At 36.9% G+C, this 19182-nt stretch overlaps 1 protein-coding gene and 1 pseudogene across 8 annotated transcripts in view; one reads left to right on the top strand and one right to left on the bottom strand.

The window, feature by feature from the left end:
- Positions 1-667: 667 nt before the first annotated feature.
- The window catches only part of MIOS (meiosis regulator for oocyte development), a 35738-nt gene continuing 17223 nt past the window's right edge, over positions 668-19182 (bottom strand). For all 8 annotated transcript variants that reach the window (XM_025290892.3, XM_025290888.3, XM_025290891.3 and 5 more), the window contains exons 7-12: positions 17438-17503; positions 15513-15671; positions 10809-10961; positions 9213-9417; positions 2021-2150; positions 668-902 (exon numbers count right to left, since the gene is read on the bottom strand). In XM_025290892.3, the coding sequence (XP_025146677.1) occupies positions 806-902; positions 2021-2150; positions 9213-9417; positions 10809-10961; positions 15513-15671; positions 17438-17503 (810 nt within the window). In that variant the 3' untranslated portion in view covers positions 668-805. The remainder of the gene's footprint in view (positions 903-2020; positions 2151-9212; positions 9418-10808; positions 10962-15512; positions 15672-17437; positions 17504-19182) is intronic.
- Positions 2410-3175, top strand: LOC102403139 (annotated as a pseudogene).

Genomic DNA, 19182 nt, shown 5'->3' with positions numbered 1-19182 from the left:
CTTCCAGATGACGAGCATAAGTTGATGAATTAACAGGGAAAGAAACCTTAGAAGACATATCAAGACACTGGGAAAGCAAAAGGTGGAAATGGAAAATTTTATACACTCTTCCTTAAAATGGTGCATATTTTTCTCCTCATATGAGAAAAAGTCATACGATACATTCTCAATTTTGACCTTTCTTAGGAAGACAGTAAATGTCAGTGCCAAAAGATTTATCTTAAAATGAAAGTGTATGAGAGAAAAGACTCCTTAAAAAATATGTATCAATCATACATTGAGAAATAATTCTCCAGTGTAGGGTGGGGGGGGGGTGGTCTTTCTAATTCTAAAAGTAAAAACCCACAATATTATCTGAAAGGAAACTAAGCATGGTTGAGCTTAAACTACTGTCTGAACCACTAAATTATTCATATTATTCTATTTCAAAAGTGTGCAGATTTTACTGAAAGATATCCAATTTCAACATAACAGGTATGGTTCAAGGTCTGTTCTTAGTGATTCCAGAAACTGCTTGCAGAACATTCATAATTTCAACAAAACCCGAGGAAGTTCTTTCCAAAATGAACATCTTCAACCTACTGAACAGAATTCATGCTCACACTCTGAGGTTCATTTCAGCAGCATTTGTCTCTGTGTAGTACATCAAAATCACTCAAACATCAAATTGCTGATTTGATAGAATGATTTATTTTCCCATTACAGGAAAGTCATGAGTGACTTGTTCTGAGGTATGTTTCTGAGCTATGAAGGACATCTATTAGGAAGCTCTGCACTTGAAGGTTCCTCTTTAGGTGACAGCATTTTATGGCTGGACAGTCTCTGCGGGAACCAGATTCCCTGTTGTGTCCAACTGCATACATTTACACGTGCATGCAGACACGGGACACTCGGCGTGATCCCTGAAACACAAGTCAAGTCACAGTTAAAAATCTAAACTACACATACGTACACACATTTATCATATAGCCTATTCATATCTATAATGCAATTTTTCAAAACGGCATCTTGCAAGATACAGGAATTAAAACCTGAAGACCAAAAGCATTAAACTAGAAATAAGCACCAAGCTGAACATGGGGGAAAAGTTACTGAAAAAAGAACAGCTTTACTTTCTAAATATATCTCATTTACAGTTATGACCATAACAATCTGTGTTCAGAGTTTAGATTTAAGCCAATGTGACAAACTGGGTGCAAAAGTTATAGCAATGAAGCGTACAGGGCCACTGATACCACTCAAAGTGAAAATGAAGGTCGCTCAGTGGTGTCCGACTCTTTGTGACCCCCACGGACTTTGGACCCCCATACAGTCCATGGAATTCTCCAGGCCAGAATACTGGACTGGGCAGCCTTTCCCTTCTTCAGGGGATCGTCCCAACCCAGGGATCTAAACCCAGGTCTCCCACATTGCAGTCGGATTCTTTACCAGCTGAGCCACAAGGGAAGCCCGAGAATACTGGAGTGGGCAGCCTATCCCTTCTCCAGGGGGTCTTCCCGACCCACGAATCGGACCTGGATCTCCTGCATTGCAGGCGGATTATTTACCAACTGAGCTATAAGGGAAGCCCTCAAAGTAAACGTTAAATACGATCTTGAGTCTCCTTTGTATGAAATGTTTATTTTCTACATAACAAGCTTATATAAAAGATAACTATTACAGGAGTTTGACAAGGATTCTATCATTTAACTCACATACATACTAGACATTATATATGATGGGATATTCAGTCAGTTGTAAAAAACTGTAAATATATCCTCTCCCCAAATAAAGTTAAATAATGCTTTTCATACATTTAACCCGTACATTTATTAAAGTTTCTTAAATTGTAAGCATTAATTTTATAGTTTAAGATTACACAAACTAGTGATACAAATGTCTGCGCCATCTGTGTTAACTTAAGTGACAGTAAAAAACAAATCCATCCATCCTCTGGCTGTATAAAGCTGAAGTGTTTAGAAGGCCCTCTGCTTTGCCTCCTGTAACCCCAAGCCTACTGAAGAAGGAATGTACCGATTACCTGAACCAACTAAGCATGTGTCCGGCATGTCCACCGTGCCTGCAATTGTGACACCATGTAAACCAGTTGTTAAACTGAGCTAATTTTTTGTCCTTGCTCAAGTCTACTTTTTCATCTGATTTGGATCCTCCTATGGGTGAAAAACAATGATCTTCATTAACTCTTGCATAATACTTGATTCAAAATTTCTTAAAAGGTAAATCTGAATTTATGTCAAAATACAAATCACACATCATATTGAAATACCAGTTTTAATGTTAGAATGTAGTTTAGATTGAAAAATAATAACCAGAATTTCTTGTATTTTTAATAGTCAATAATAAGTGGAAAAACAGACATTATGAAACCTACTAGGAAGTAATCCGGGCCCTCGCGTCTAGTTTGTGGAGTGGCCTCCCGCTTTTTCTTATGCAGATGGGGTCTGTGGCCTAGCGCCCCCGTGCCCACTGTCCGTGATCTTACGCCGAGGCCCTGGAGGGGTCGCCGCCGAGGTTTCCACCAGCCCGCAAGCAAGAGCATGGCAGCCATCCCCTCCAGCGGCTCGCTCATGGCCACCCACAACTACTACCGGCGCCGCCTGGGCTCCACTTCCAGTAACAGCTCCTGCGGAAGTGCCGAGTACCCTGGGGAAGCCATCCCCCACCACCCGGGTCTCCCCAAAGCAGACCCGGGACACTGGTGGGCTAGCTTCTTCTTCGGGAAGTCCACTCTCCCGTTCATGGCCACAGTGCTGGAGTCCCCAGAGCACTCGGGAGTCTGCCCAGGCCTCCACCAGCATGATCACATGTGACCTGGCTCAGGAAGCTGTGGGGAAGCAGCAGCCCAGCAGCCAGCCTGGCAAAACCAACTGCACGCCCCCGTCCTGAGTGACCACCACCAGCTGCCAGGCTTCCTTTCAAGGCGCTAGGCTCATTAGAGCCCTCTTCCTCCCCCTGCCCTGTACCCTCCTTTCCCCTCCTCTCCCCAAGACCAAGCAGGCTACAGTCAAGGGAAGCAGTTCACTTTTTAATAGCAAAACAGCAAAACACCAAAAAGGAAGTTGAGAGAATCCCACTCTCTGCTATCCGAGCCACACGAATGCTCCTTCCTCACACCCCATGACCCTGTGCCTTGCACCAAGTGGACAATAAACTCCAGGAGTGAGCAAAAAAAAAAGAAGTAATCTGAATTAACAATTTTAGAGAAATAATCAGTAGTTTAAAAATCTTCTCATAGAGAAAACACCAAGTTTGGTTTACAGGTGAGTTCTACCAAACATTGAAGGAACAGGTAATTTTCATCTACACAAACTTCAGGGCTTCCCAATTGGCACCAGTGGTAAAGAACCCACCTGCCAGTGCAGGAGACATGAGAGACATGGGTTTAATCCCTGGGTTGGGAAGATCCCCTGGAGGACGAAACTGTAACCCAACTGGCAGGGTACAGTCCACAGGGCCACAGAGAGTCAGACACAACTGAAGTGACTTAGCATGCACACACATCTTTCCAAAGTATAGGAAAAGAGTGGAAATTCCCCAATGCCTTTCATAAGGCAGGTATAACTTTGCTAACAAAACCAGACAAAGGTAACATAAAAAAGAAGATTATAGGCCAATCTCCCTCCTGAACAGACATAAAATCCTAAATAAAACATTAGCAAACAGTATGACTCAGCAACTCTCTGGCGATTTAGTCACTGAGTCCTGTCCAACTCTTAAGACCCCATGGACTGTAGTCTGCCAGGCTCCTCTACCCATATATTCTCTAGGCAAGAATACTGGGATGAGTTGCCATTTCCTTCTCCAGGGGATCTTCCCAGTCCAGGAACTGAACCCACGTCTCCTGATTTGCAGGCAGATTCCTTACACTGAATCGTGAGGGAATCGCTTGGCTTCCATGAAAATGAACTAAAGAAACTTCTGTGCATAGTGAAGGAGAAATATGCAGGAATGTTCATAATAGTAAAAATCTGGAAAGAAACAAATGTCCAATGGAAGAATTTGTGTTACAGTCATAAATGGTAAGTAGTAATAAAAATGAATAAATCACAACTACATTCATCAGCACAACTGAAACTAAAAAACAAGAAAACTCGAATGCCAAGTAAAAATGGCAAGTCAAAGCATATATGCCATTTGATTCATTTATAGAGTTTAAAACACAGACAAAAGTAAATGCATGATAAAACTACACAGACAAGCAAGAGACGAAATTAATAGATGATTTAGGACAGTAGTGACCTTTGAAGAGGAGCCCATAGAGATGTGAAGAGGCACGGAGAAATGACCCAAGGCACTGGTACAGACAGTATTATCTTAAGCAGGGTGGGAGACTCACTGATGACTGATTTATCACGGTACGTGATGAGTGCATTTCTATACATTTGTACTAGAGTCCACAAGAAATTGAAGAAAAATGTTATTTACACATTTACATTCACACACACACATTTATGTAACTTGCAATGCTTGAAAAATCCTCATTCTATTAATTTTGGCCACCTTAATATGTTTCATTTCATTCTAAAACAGCAAATCACAATATTTTATGACCATATATAGAGAAAAGGATAGAAAGACAAGTAAAAATATTAAGCTTAAATAAGCAACTGTGTACCTATTAAGACATAATGCTATATTCAGAAGTTCACCTGGGTCATTGCTGATCACACTACTGCTGGGACAGCCTTGCAAACAATTTTTTAATATACTTATCTCTTTTTGTAATGGTATGAAGATGAAAGGATATAATGGTGGTTCAAGGATTTAAGATATATACACACTGAAATTCTTCCTAAAAGCTTAACAAAAATGATTAATAATGAAAGGAAGGAGAAGAGGGGAGAAAGAAAATAAAGACCTTTAAGGATAAAGCATTTTATACTTTTGTGTATAGTTCTCACTGGTGATTTCCTCTTTGTTTTTGTAACTTCTAATCCATAGAGAAAACAGACTGAATCCAGGACAGATTAAGTCTTGGCTTCTGATAAAGCTTAAAATAACAGCACTACCTCACTGCCCTGTGAGAAGGCTTTTAAAGATCAAACAGCTCTTATTTTATTTTTCAATTTTTAAAAATAATTTTTATTTTTAAATTTTATATATTTGGTCATGCCAAACAGCATGCATGATCTTACGTCCCCACCAGGGATGGATCCTGCACCCCTTGCAGTGGAAGCAGAGTCTTAACCACTCAATTGCCAGGAAAGTCCATCAAACAGCTTTTAAATTTAAATGATTTATAGTAAATCATGAAGGTAAGTGCCACAGAATAGGTAAGGGGAAACCAGAGTTTCACTTAGGCACTAACTAGAATAACAATAACAATTGTTGATGATGACAGTAAGAATAATAATAAACTAATCTATAATCTAACATTTACAAATGTATCACACCGAAAAGTTAAGCTCTATAAGGGCAGGGATTTTTGTCTGTTTTGTTTACTGTAACATTTCTAGTACTTAGAAAAACAGGCACTAAAACACTGTTAAAGAGATAATGTTTATATAATGCTAAATATTAGTTTATAATTTGTAAACATAACTAAATATGTATACTTATAAATTCAATGAGACACTTCAAAAGAAGTCCAACTTTGAAAGCACAACTCCGTGTAAAACTTTGCAACCCTCAGTTAAATAAACTTATGGAAACTCTGGGCAGTTGCATCACAAAGCATGATGGATGGATGCCATCTCTAACTGCAGACAGAGCTACAAGGAGGTTTGGACACCTGAATCTTTACACTGCCATGAGCCAGTATTTGATTTCTATTAGGTCCTATTTTATTTCAGAATTCAAGAGTCTTCTGCTTTTACAGAATAAAAAAAGAAAATGCTTACTACTCCGTAATTAACTCAGTCCAATCTGCCTTTAAAGATCAGAGTCAGGCTCCCCTGATTTCCCTACACTGTTTCCCAGACCCTGTCACACTCATCTACTCAGTGGTCTCCACAGACTCGCGGTAATTACCATCTTTACCAATCTCTTTACTCCAGTACATACTTTGTACTCTGTCTACAACCTGGGCAGGCTTCTCTAAAATCTTCACATATTTAAATCTATCAAACTTTAGAGGACTAGCTTAAATGGCATCTTTATTTTTTTTGGGGGGGGGGTGGTTTTCAGATAGAACCAATGTTATCTTCTTTCAAAATTCCTAATATTTTCTTTATAAAATATCTAAAATACCCCTTATTCACCTTAGAGAGACAAGTGTATTTCAGAATTTGAAATATTTAGGGATGTTAGAAAAATAATGAGCAAATATTAAATTACACCCCACAGAAAACCCTGTAGGCAGCATCCTGTAATTAAACACATTAGTATTTCTGCAACGAAATATACAAATGTTCACAAAGAGACATAAAAACTTTAATAACCTCATGTCAATTCTGAACAGATTTTTTTCTTTTGCCAAATGAGATTTTGAAAATTCAAAAAAAAAAAAAAACACCCAAACAAACCTAAACTTTGGCTTTTCAAATCTTACAGAGATTTGGGAATGACAGATAAAAGGACCTGTGGACAGGCATGCTCAGTTGCTCAGTCGTGTCCAACTTTTTACAAGCCCATGGACTGTAGCCTGCCAGGTTCCTCTTGTCCATGGAATGCTCCAGGCAAGAATACTGGAGTGGGTTACCATTTCCTATCCCAGGGGATCTTCCTGACTCAGGGTTTGAATCTGCATCTCTTCCATCTCCTGCACTGGCAGGTGGATTCTTTACCACCGGCACCAGCTGGGAAGCCCCAAAGATTCTGAACTAGTATTTATTTTCTAGAACATATCATTTATTTTATGTTAGCTATCCATGCTCATTTATACATTTATATACCATAAGCTCCACGAGGATCTTTGAGTCATCCTAGCAATCAGCCTTAACTTAGTGCATTAAACAAGTATTCAAATTTATATAAAGAAATTATTTCTGCAGCAAATTTAAAAAAAAAAACAATTGAAGCAAATATGAGAAAGTTTTAAGACTTGATAAACCTGGGTGTTGAGTTTTCATTAAATTAATAGCCTCTATGATGCTGCTGCTGCTGCTGCTGCTAAGTCGCTTCAGTCGTGTCCGACTGTGCGACCCCATAGACGGCAGCCCACCAGGCTCCCCCATCCCTGGGATTCTCTAGGTAAGAACACTGGAGTGGGTTGCCACTTCCTTCTCCAATGCATGAAAGTGAAAAGTGAAAGTGAATTCACTCAGTCGTGTCTGACTCTCGGTGACCCCATGGACTGCAGCCCACTAGGCTCCTCTGTCCATGGGATTTTCCAGGCAAGAGTACTGGAGTGGGGTGCCATTGCCTTCTCCAATAGCCTCTATAACAGAGCTTAAAATGCTTTATGGTTTAATTTTCTTCAAATTCTAGAAAACTGTTATATCTTTTCTTACCTATTTCAAAAATAGAAAAATCTGAAAAGCTAGTATCTAGCAAAAAGCAATAGCACTCTAGCCAGTACAATTTGCTGAGACTTATGGTCCAAACGACATATTAAGTTCAATTATTTCTAAGTATTTAAGTTCACATAGAACTTACTAGACACCATATTTTGTTTCCTTGTTCTTTCATTGTAGTAGATTTTTATTTCAAATTGTTATTTTCTATTTATTAGTAGCAATGCCTTCCCTGGTGGCTCAGATGGTAAAGAATCGGTCTGTAATGGGAGAGACTTGGGTTCAATCCCTGGGTCGGGAAGATGGAGAAGGACGGCAGCTCACTCCAGTACTCTTGCCTGGAGAATTCTATGGACAGAGGAACCTGGCGGGCTATAGTCCATGTAATCATAAAGAGCTGAACACAACTGAGGGACTAACGCTTTCCTTCAAGGCCATAAAAAAAGTGATCAACATGCAGTGTAAAAAGTGAAAGTCCTTGATTAAAACAAGTCAAGACTAATGTGCATTTAAAACATTACATACTACATTTGTTAAAAAAAAAAAAAGGCGGGGGGGACTTCCCTGGGGCCCAGTGGTTAGGAATCAACCTGCCAACGCAAGGGACATGAGTTCAATCCCTGGCTCCAGGAACTAAGACTCCACGTGCCACAGGGCAACTAAGGCCATGCGCCACAGCTGCTAAGCCGCACGTCCTGGGGCCTGTGCTCTCACCACAGTGAGAAGCCCGCGCACTGGAGTAGCACCCGCTTACTGCAACTAGAGAAAGCCCATGAGCAGCAACACTGCTAAAAATAAGTAAAATAGATAGAAGAAATTCATGTTTTTAAAAAAGGATCTATTTTGAAATGATACTAGCAAATCTCTTTCAGATGTTAAGGTAACAATAAAACAGTCTACTTAGAAGAATAAGCTACAGAAGAGAATTATAAAATTTCATAACTAGGAGGATCTCCCAGTCCAACACTCTGTATGTAAGTGGGTTAAAGTGACTTTCAATCTCACAGACTAAACATTACAGAGCCAGAACTGTTAAAACAGGCATTCTGATATCAGATGCAGTTCTTCATTCCTTATTCATTTACCATTATGCCAGATATTCAAGTGTTTCTAATTAAAATTTTTGCTTTAGTATGATTTTCAACTTATATAAATAGCTGAAATGCCTCCAGCCACTAGGTACATTTATATTCGATTATCTACTGTTCTCAAAAATTTTCTCTATATGTTTACGTTAAGCAATATACAATAATTCTAATATTTTTAACCATTAAAAAAGTACATATATTTATAAGATAGCTGACAGACATAGCAGAAACAACACCAAAACTTAGAAGGACAGGACTCTGATTGCTAGGTTAATACTTTCCCTATATATTTTCACAGGCAGATTTTGAAGATGAAGTAAGAGAAAATGTCAAAGTGGTTTGAGACGATCAAAAGTTCTTTATGTACACAAGATATCTGTTACTAGATGAGGCCACAGGACTTTTAAACATAAAATCTGAGGGAGCTCCTCTTAGAAAAAGTGGTAAGAAAACAGTATATGATTATTTAATATTTAAGCTCTTCTTACAAACTTTAAACTGGTAAGCATGTGAGATTAGAGATACTGTGGATAGAGATTATACTTTTAATGTATAGATTTTATAAATTATAGAACACAAAAACTGCCAAGCCAGCAAAGTGGCTTGCTCTTAGAAATAATATAAACCCAAGGTGGTATGTCTTTTATTTACAACATTATTAAATCAATTATGTAGAAACAATTTCAGCTCAAAAAAGTATACTGAATTATTATATAGAATTATGTCATACCAGGACAACTAGAAACAGGTGTTCCCATATTAATGAGGCAAAGTGCACAGCGAGGAAGGGGTTTTCGACAGCCAGGGCAACTTGTGACTTTAGATTTCGTTGGTGAGCCACTGACACCATACTGACTGAAACCTCGGCCCTGATGGGGAACAGTGGAACAGCTGTAGGAGATAGACTTTCCACAAAAATTGCAACTCACAAACACCTAGAAAACAAATGAAAGGAGAAATAAATAAAATGCAAACTTCATGAATAAAATTTAAAATAACTAAAGTTTGATCCTAACAAATTATTTTTCAATAATTTTCAAAATTGTATACTGTAAGTTATCTGCTAAGCTGGTTAGTTCTAAGACTTCTACTTAGCAGTTACATTATTTGAATACTTCTTCTTGTTACTTTGTTTAGTTATATTCTTCCTAACATCACTGATAGGTACAGAAAAACTCAGAAGCATTAGATTCCAAATTTTAGGAATAACAAAGACTAAATAAGAGTTCACGCTGGGACATTACAAAATATCCTAATATGACTTCTGATACAAATTTCAAACATATAATATTCTGAACAAAATTTTCTTGTAAAGAAAATACTCATTTCCTAAGATAAAAAGGAGTTAGGGAGCCTATAACAGTAAATAGCTAAAACTTAGGAATAATAGCAATATAAACTATTCACTTTACCTTTATATTAAACACCTAGACTCTCAAACACTTATGATACAGAGCAGTAACAAATATCATGTAACACTACTTTATTAATATTCAGGTTGTTTTAATACAAACAGAAATTTGTCAACTTTCTAAAACAGGAAAATAGCACCATCCAGTGCTCACATCGAGGATATACCTGACTGTTAATGAGATATAATGCTTGGAATCAGATACAGTGATCTCATGTCAAGTGCTTTATGTAATAATTGATCTCATGCTGCTTTGTTTAAGTCAAAGTACAGTTGATCTACAATACTGTATAATTTTAAGTGCACAGCAAAGTTAATTCAGTTTTAGAGTCTTTTGGGTTACAACAAGACAGTGTGCTACACAGTACATTCTTGTTTATTTAAATAGTGCTTATTTCATGTTTTTTAAACTACTGCTTGAAAACATAAATTTCTATGTGTAATTAGACATATAGATATGTATGTATGTACCATTAAACAAATCCTGCCTTATTACATATAATAGTGCATAAAACCACAATACCCAAGTGCAAAGTGTTAAGAACATACAGTAGTTAAAATTTGAAAGGTCTTGGAATAGACTAGAAAGCCTCACTCAGTCAGTCTTAGGACTCAGTTAGGTTTGCCTAAGATCCTCTAGGCCTGCTGTGGTTTGTTCTGTGTTAGATTAAAGTGCAAGACACTGAGAGGACTGTTAGAAAGTGTAGGATCAAAAAAACACGAAAACTAAAGACAAAGTATAGTCTAAGACATCAGTGGGAAGTCAACATGAGCAAAGAACGAGTTTATTAATAGCAATTTATTAAATTGAACCCTCAATTCACCCTATATAACATGCTGTAAACACTTCTCTTTTTTTGGCTGGGCTATTAGGTACACGTTACAATTTGATTCTCTTCAAAACAGTACACTTACCTGTGCTAAAGGCTTAGAACTGGGATCCAACTTACTCCTGTGAATATCAAATTCAGCTCGTTTGTGCCAAAACCTCCAGGCATCTAACAAATTTCTATAATTCTCAATCCAGTACTGAACTCTTTCATCTTTAAGAACATCTAAAGGAGAACCCTAAAAAGAAAACATAAATTATTTCAGTTTTTAAAATTTTCCTGGCTTAGCCTGAAGATTCTAGGCAACATGTGAGTGTGAGTCACAAGGGAAGAAACAGGCCACCTTTTTGCCAAAAGCCAGCTCCTAATGAGGATACAGATAAAATAGTTGATGGAAGCTCCATTAATTTAAACTGGCTTCTACCAATGACATACATACGCACTGTGTACTATTATGCCTGGCCAGGGAAGTGTAATTCTCTCTTACTTAAGTTTAAAGACCTAAGAGCAATCAATTCACCTCCCTGGTTGAATGCAGTAAAGTCAAAAAATGATGCAAATATTTCTTTCTCCCAACAATTAAAACTTCTAGGTTGACAAAATATATTTACTCATTCCAAATACACACCAAAACTGCTCAATCACATTTAAAATAATACTGAGCTTGGTGCTTCCAATCTAGCACTGCACTGTGAATTCAGATGCCATTTTAGTATACCTATCTATCTGAAAATTAAAACCGCTTATTCTCTGCCTGGCCTTCAACTAAAACATGTATTTATTTCCTTAAAAGTAAAAAAAAAAAAAAGGCAAGAAAGAACCCAAAACTGAACAAAAAATGCTTAGTTCTTTTACCCCTAAGCCATGGTGAAAAGGAATACTTTCTTTCCCTTAAATTTACTTTAGATTCCTTCTCATTAACAACTTCAATTTCCTGCCAGACTTTTCCGAAAGCTGTATTTTCTCTGGCAGCTGTGACGTTCCACATTTCACCTATGCTTGCTTTGAGTTTTCATATATTGCTTTTAGCTCTGTTCAGGATACCATCCTTATCTTCACATGAACAAAGCAGAAAAAGCCTCTATCCTCAGTGATCTAATGGGCATTAATCTGAAGCCAAGGTTTTCCAGTTTTGGGGCCACAGAGAAAATGAAATGTCAGAGAGCAGTTCGTATTCATCTTATGAAAAAAAGAAACCTATAACAGCTAATAAAGACAATCTACCTTTAGACAACTCATCAAGACAGAAGAAGCACATCTTTCACCTAGTAATTAAGTATTAATTTCAATTACCAGAGTTAAATTTAGCTAAAAGAACACATGAAAAACTAATAGCTGACAATTTCACTTTTTAAAAAAGTAAACATCTACTGTACTCCTAATTATGACCAACCAGCCAGAACTAATGGAGAAGGCAATGGCACCCCACTCCAGTACTCTTGCCTGGAAAATCCCATGGTCGGAGGAGCCTGGTGGGCTGCAGTCCCTGAGATTGCTGAGAGTCGGACACAAGTGAGCAACTTCACTTTGACTTTTCACTTTCATGCACTGGAGAAGGAAATGGCAAGCCACTCCAGTACTCTTGCCTGGAGAATCCCAGGGACAGGGGAACCCGGTGGGCTGCCGTTATGTGGGGTCACACAGAGTCAGACACGACTGAAGCGACTTAGCAGCAGCAGCCAGAACTAAATCCCTGATTTAAAAAGACGACTCACAGAAAAATCAGAAATTTTCCTATCCCACTCTTTCCCCTTCTGTGGGACTAAGGATAAACTAAGAAAGAATCTGGTCAATTCGTATTAGTAAGTCTTCTCTAGAACCATTTCAATAAAAGTTAAAATCAAATTCTGAAAATGTGTGCAGAGAAAACAGTTCAGAGGTTAGGTCTGATCAAATCAGAAGGACTTGGGAAATATTATGGGCTTCCCACAGTAGTAATATTTAAGACCAAAATGATCACTAAGTAACCAAACTTCCAAAAGCATTAACCAATGTACTTCAGCAGGAAAGAAACCAGACTTCTATAATGGACTGCAAGCAATGTCCAGTACTGAACAATAAAAAAACACTAGACATATTAGAAACAGGTAAATCATGGTTCAAAGTAAAGGAAAAAGAAAGTTAATAGAACTAAACCTTAAACAGCCCTTATGTTAGAGTAAGCAAAGACCTCAATGCAACTATTAGACATGTATTCAGACTTAGAAGAAATAGGGTTTTAATTATAAACGGACAGGGAACTGAACTGAAAAATGTAAACAAACAAAAAAAAAATTGAGACTCTAGAACAAGTACAATAACTGAAATTAAGTATTCCCTGGAAAAACTAACATCAGATAGAAGGTGAAAGAATAGCCGATTAACACACCAATAGAATTTATCCAGTTTGAAGAAGCGGGACAAATGGAAGGAAAATGAACACAGCTTCAGATGCCCGCGGGACAAAATCAAAAGGTTTAATACATGTGCAGTAATAGCCCACGAAAGGGGAGAGAATGAGACTGATGTAAAAAAAGAAATACTTAAAAGAAATAATGCCTGAAAACTTCCTAACTCTGATGAAAAACATTGACTCGCAGATCCAAACGCCTGAGTGAATCACGAGCAGGATAAGAGAACCACAACTAGGTTCAAGGTTTAAACTGCTACGAATCAAAAAGAAAATCCTGAAAGCAGCCCAGGAGAAACAAAGACAGTAATATCTGATTTCTCATCAGAAAAAATGGAGGCCAGAAGACCGTGAAACCACATCTTTAAAGTGTTGAAAGAAAATGAATAGAACAGATATTTTCAATTAAAATTAAGCTATGAGAATCTGTCACCAGCAACTCTGAAGAGCTAGGCCAAAGAAAAAAAAAAAGGCCAAAGGGAAATGACAAGAGATGAAATCTGAGTCTACTGTAAGGAATAGACAGTAAAAAAAAACAGCATGGCCAATAAACAAATATAAAAGCCCGTATTTTCATTCTTCACATAATTTACATAAAAGACAACTGACTATTAAGAGCAAAAATACTAAACTATAAGTTGGAGTTTATAATGTATGTAGAAACAAAATATACGACAACAGGAAAAAGGACGGAGATTTGTAAATGGAATTACACTGTGATAACATTTTTGAAGTATGAAATATGAAGCAAAAAGCAGAAAATGTCAGGTGTGAGGAGAAAGGGTGAAGTAGGAAGCATGATGTACCAGGTGTGAAATGTAAACTGCTGCTGCTAACTCGCTTCAGTCGTGTCCGACTCTGTGCGACCCCATAGACGGCAGCCCACCAGGCTCCCCCGCCCCTGGGATTCTCCAGGCAAGAACACTGGAGTGGGTTGCCATTTCCTTCTCCAATGCATGAAAGGGAAAAGTGAAAGTGAAGTCGCTCAGTCGTGTCCGACCCTCAGCGACCCCATGGACTGCAGCCTACCAGGCTCCTCTGTCCACGGGATTTTCCAGGCAAGAGTACTGGAGTGGGTTGCCATTTCCTTCTCCAAAATGTAAACTATGAGGAGTTAAATTGTTGACTGATGAGTTAAGGATGCATATTGTTAGATCTGGAGCAAGTACTTAAAAGAAGAAGAAAATGAAAAGGACTATAACTAAAAAGTCAACATATGAAATAAAGTAAAATACTAAAATACTCAATTAGCCCAAAACAAGGCAGGAAAGGAACACAAAAACAAAACAGAAAACAAACAGCAAGATGGTAGACTAAATCTTGACCATATAAATATAAATGGAGGAAACTTCTCAATTAAAAGGCAGCTGATTATCAGACTAGATTTTTTAAAAGCAAGATCCAATTATACACTGCATTTTAAATATATTTTATAAACTTGTTAAGAGATTACCAACCATTTGTATTTCATAGCCATATATCTATACCGTGATTTAATAGATGTAAACACATTCTGGTAACAAAACAACGATACCTTATGCTATAGAAGGACAGTGGCCTGATACCTTATGTAAGTTTACTTTGTGGTTTGTGGGCCAATATTTACATTTGTTCTTAGAAGGTGGGGTCGGGGGAGGAGGCATTTTACTTTGTTTACCCAGTATGCAGCATGCTACTATACTGCATAGACGGATAAGAACAGGAAAGAGAACACCAAGAAAGGGTAAGATCTGCTGGAGAGCTAAGGAAATCTCAGGAAAATGCTCTAAAATGTCACCATTTTTCCAACAAAAGCAAAGTTATAGGGAATCTTCGCCAGGAATCCATTTTTAATCAGTGGGCAGTAAAAACTGAGAGAAAAACAGAGGAATGGTTACTCCGAGTCATGCTCATTTAGTAAATGAGGAAATGAGAGAATAAAAGGGAATAATGAGAACTGAGAGCTGAGTGTAACTTGCCTTCTGTACTTCAAGAAAGAGGTACTGTAATTCGGATCAGGGAAAGGCAATCTCTTTGTAGACAGTGTTGTTCTGTCAACAATCAGAGAAATCGAAGAGAGGTTTTTCTGCTTCGTTTGAACTCTACATAAACTCAAGACTGACACTTCCCAAAGGGCAAGGAAAACTGGCTAACCCAATGCAGGAGGCTTCAGTTCAGTTCAGTTCAGCTCAGTGGCTCAGTGTCTGACTCTTTGCGACCCCATGAATTGCAGCACGCCAGGGCTTAGGGACAATAAAATAAGGCAGAAGTCTTTTGCAGATCAAGTGATTAAATTAAAGTTAAATGTCTCCTAAAGATCCTTAGTAAGCAAACGAGCATACCCACTCCATAAGGGAAGAAAACAGAAGGCTAAGCATTTCTTTTCTCCTTAATACACCGCTGCTGCCACAGTGCACTGACCTGCAACATGCAGTAGCTCGCTGTTTGGACATCTCCAGTTCTGTCGACATAACTCTCCATTAAGTCCACTCCATCTTTAGTGAGGCCCGTAAGCAGTATTCCTTCCAAATTTCCAGCCTCTTTCATTTCATTGGTCAACTTTTCGATGTACCTATTTAACTGGAAAATTCAAAGTGATTTTTCTAAAGCAATCCATTTCACTATTGGTATTTTCTGCTTCATAAACTCTACATTTGGAACAATTTTACTCTTAATGGAAAACATTTTAAAACAAAAGCCTTTGTAAAAACCTATAAGTGTACATCTATTATAATTACAATACAGCATCCATGATCATTTAAAATATGTTTTTAAAAAGGAAAGGTATTTACTATGTTCTGTTAATTGTTCTATAAAAGATCCACAGACAATTTACTGTTTTAAATTTAAAGAAAACTGTCCTTATTATTGAGCTTCCCAGGTGGCACTAGTGGTAAAGAATCTGCCTGCCAATACAGAAAGAAGACTCGGGTTGGATCACTGGGTCAAGAAGATCCCCTGGAGGAGGAATGGCACCTCACTCCAGTACTCTTGCCAGGAGAACCCCATGGACAGAGGAGCCTGGGGGGCTGCAGTCCATGGGGTTGCTAAGCACTGGAAATGACTGAGCGTCTGAGCAACAACAGTCATTATTATGCAAAGTTCTTGATGGCTATAAGGATGTAACAGTCATGGAATCTGAACTGGAAGAGAACTTCAAGATTACCAACAACAAACATTTCTTATATTATATGTAGGATGGATAAACAAGAAGGTCCTATTGTATACCACAGAAAACTATATTCAATATCCTGTGATAAACTATGATGGGAAAGAATATGAAAAAGAATGTATATAAGCATAACTGAGTCACCTTGCTGCACAGCAGAAATTAACACAACACTGTAAAACAACTACACTGCAATAAAATTAAAGCAAAAAAAAACCCTTGAAAATCTCTTTTGGGATTTTGATCCAGTAAAGCTCATGAGTCCTTTATCTTATCCTAAACAAACAAAAAAACAAACCATTTCTTATAAGGTCTTCCCTGACTTTGTGCTGCATGCATGCTCAGTCTCTTAGCTGTGTCGAACTCTTTGCAACCCCATGACTTCATCCTACCCCAAACTCTAGCCAAGACTGCTTTATGTTCCCCTAGCACTGTCTCACTATTGCACTTAGCACACTGTATTACTAGCTAGTTATGTACATTTCTGTCTCACTATCTACATAGTATATTCATGTGAAAGTATTGGCTGCTAAGTCCTGTCTGACTCTTTGCAACCACATGGACTTTGGCCCGCCAGGCTGCTCTGTCCACGGGTTTTTCAGGCAAGAATACTGGAGTGGGTTGCCAAACCCTCACATACTACCTGTTTATTGTATTAGAAATGAAGAAATTCTTTAATGTAGCATTACTAAGAGATGTTAAACTAAAAAGTTTAACATCTTTACCTACTGACTACTTTGACTCATCACGGCAGAAACAAACTATTAACTCAGATTCCTTTTTTTAAATTGAAGTATAGTTGGTTTATACTGGTTTTAGTTTCAGTCATGAATCACTTTGCTGTTTTATATCTACATATATGAATCACTTTGCTGTACATAAAATATATATACATATAGACAACATTCTTTTTCAGATTATTTTCCCTTACAGATATTACAAGACATTAAGTATAGTTTTCTGTGCTAAACAGTAGATTCTTGTTAAGTCAGCATTCTTAAATGAATACATTTAGGTATGATACATGTTTATGTCTCAATCTAAAAGAAATTACCTCATTTTTTAGAAGAATTTTTATATAAACCTCATAGACACATATTTACACATAAAGATTAGTTTTTAAGCCACTGACAGTAAGTGGTAATCAATTTAAATATCAAATTAAATTAGTTGTTACCTGACTATCACTAAGGAATTTACAAGCAAATGCCACTCTGTCACGTACAGCAACCTTGTTTTCATACTGAAAAAAGAGAAGAAGCAAGGAGTTACTTTCAGGTGTTGTGAGTTTTAAATTTTTGCAGACTAGATATTTTGTACCTAATATACAACTTGATTTTCAAATGTATTAATAAGTTACTGTGTATATACTGGCAGAGCCATGAACTGCCTAAGATGCCTTTCTTAATGTAATGCTCAGAAAACTCAGTGCTAAGGTTATTCATACAAAGTAAAGATGTACCTCCTAAACTGACCAATTTACTTAAAAAAAAACTGAAACTAGTTCAGTCTTATATAACTTTAACATAAAACAAAAACAATGGCGTACAGTTTATCAAATTTAAGATGCCAATAATCCTTTCATCATTGAAATTTATTCAGGAGAAACTGAGGAAACCTTTCCTTGGCTTCTAAGTTAATCAGCAAGTTTAGGAAATCTGTGACTTATCAGTAAATATACTAGCACAGGATTTAGAAATATCAATACATGTTTCTCAACTCAAAGTTTTAAAACATACTCTAATAAGTAAACAGACAAACTTTTGTGGCTATAGTAAAATACTGTCATATAGGTAGGTGGCTTGTAGCAAAATAAGAGGCGTTACAATACATTCTTAAGTTTTTGTATACTTATCAATATTGTAAAATACTATTTTGAAACGTGTTTACCATAAATGTAGACGGTACAATTAATTTTGTGATAAGTAAAAATACAGTTTAAGGGTGGATAAAAGATCCTATTTCTATTGAAGTCAGTCCATGAAGTACGGTTTTCCTCCTTTAAACATAGGTTCATTTCAGTTGATACCTTAGTTGTGTTTTCTCAATTATAAAATATGGTTCTGCCCTAAAGAGGAGACAAACTAGACAGACAAATATTTGGTATAAACTAGATTTAACTCTTGAACTATGTTGCATGTGTTACTATTTTTGATCTGGAGAGAGTTATAAATATTATGTGTCCCATTTTACAGATGAAAAAACTAAAACCTCGAAAAGTTAACTGACTAGCTTAGGTAACTGAGAGCAAGGACTCAGGCCTATATCTTCTGATTTCCCAATTCAAAACCATTCACGAGATTACTGTAACTTATAATTTTTTAAAAAAAGAACAATGATAATTATTACTTACATATAAAGTTTAATTAGGTACACTCTTGACACTGTTTGGAAATATAAACTTCCTACTCAAGATATGATATCCCTTATTTAGGTGTAAGAAAAGAGGGTATTTTTAATAAATCACTTAATTGGAAACACAGAAGTTTAATAATTAGACAATATATTTCTCTATCAATTTAAACTCTAAACAATCCACTTCTTTTTCTAGTCTTCATTATCTTCTACTACTTCCTAAAAGTATTTTATTTTCTCAAGATGCAACGTTTAAAGTCTTCTATTTAACAAAAAGAGTAGTAAATAGTAAAAACAAGGCAAAAAAACCCCAACATGCTCTTGGATATTAATATGAAGTAGTTAAAAAAGTTCAATAGTAATCTGCTAAAAGTAAACAAAATACATAAACTAAATAATTGTCGAAAGGAACACCAACAACATTTATTAACATATTCATTAAGATATCTCAATAAAATACACGTTTTTAGAAATTCTTATGACCTGACATTTAAATCAATTATCAATGTGTATTTTTAAAAGTGCTACAACGGCAAAAAAAAACAAAACAAAACAGAAATACGTTTC

The sequence above is a fragment of the Bubalus bubalis genome, chromosome 8 (assembly GCF_019923935.1).
Source record: "Bubalus bubalis isolate 160015118507 breed Murrah chromosome 8, NDDB_SH_1, whole genome shotgun sequence".
NCBI lineage: Eukaryota > Metazoa > Chordata > Mammalia > Artiodactyla > Bovidae > Bubalus > Bubalus bubalis.
The sequence above is the reverse complement of the archived record's forward strand: the minus strand, read 5'-3'. Positions and strand labels throughout refer to the sequence as shown.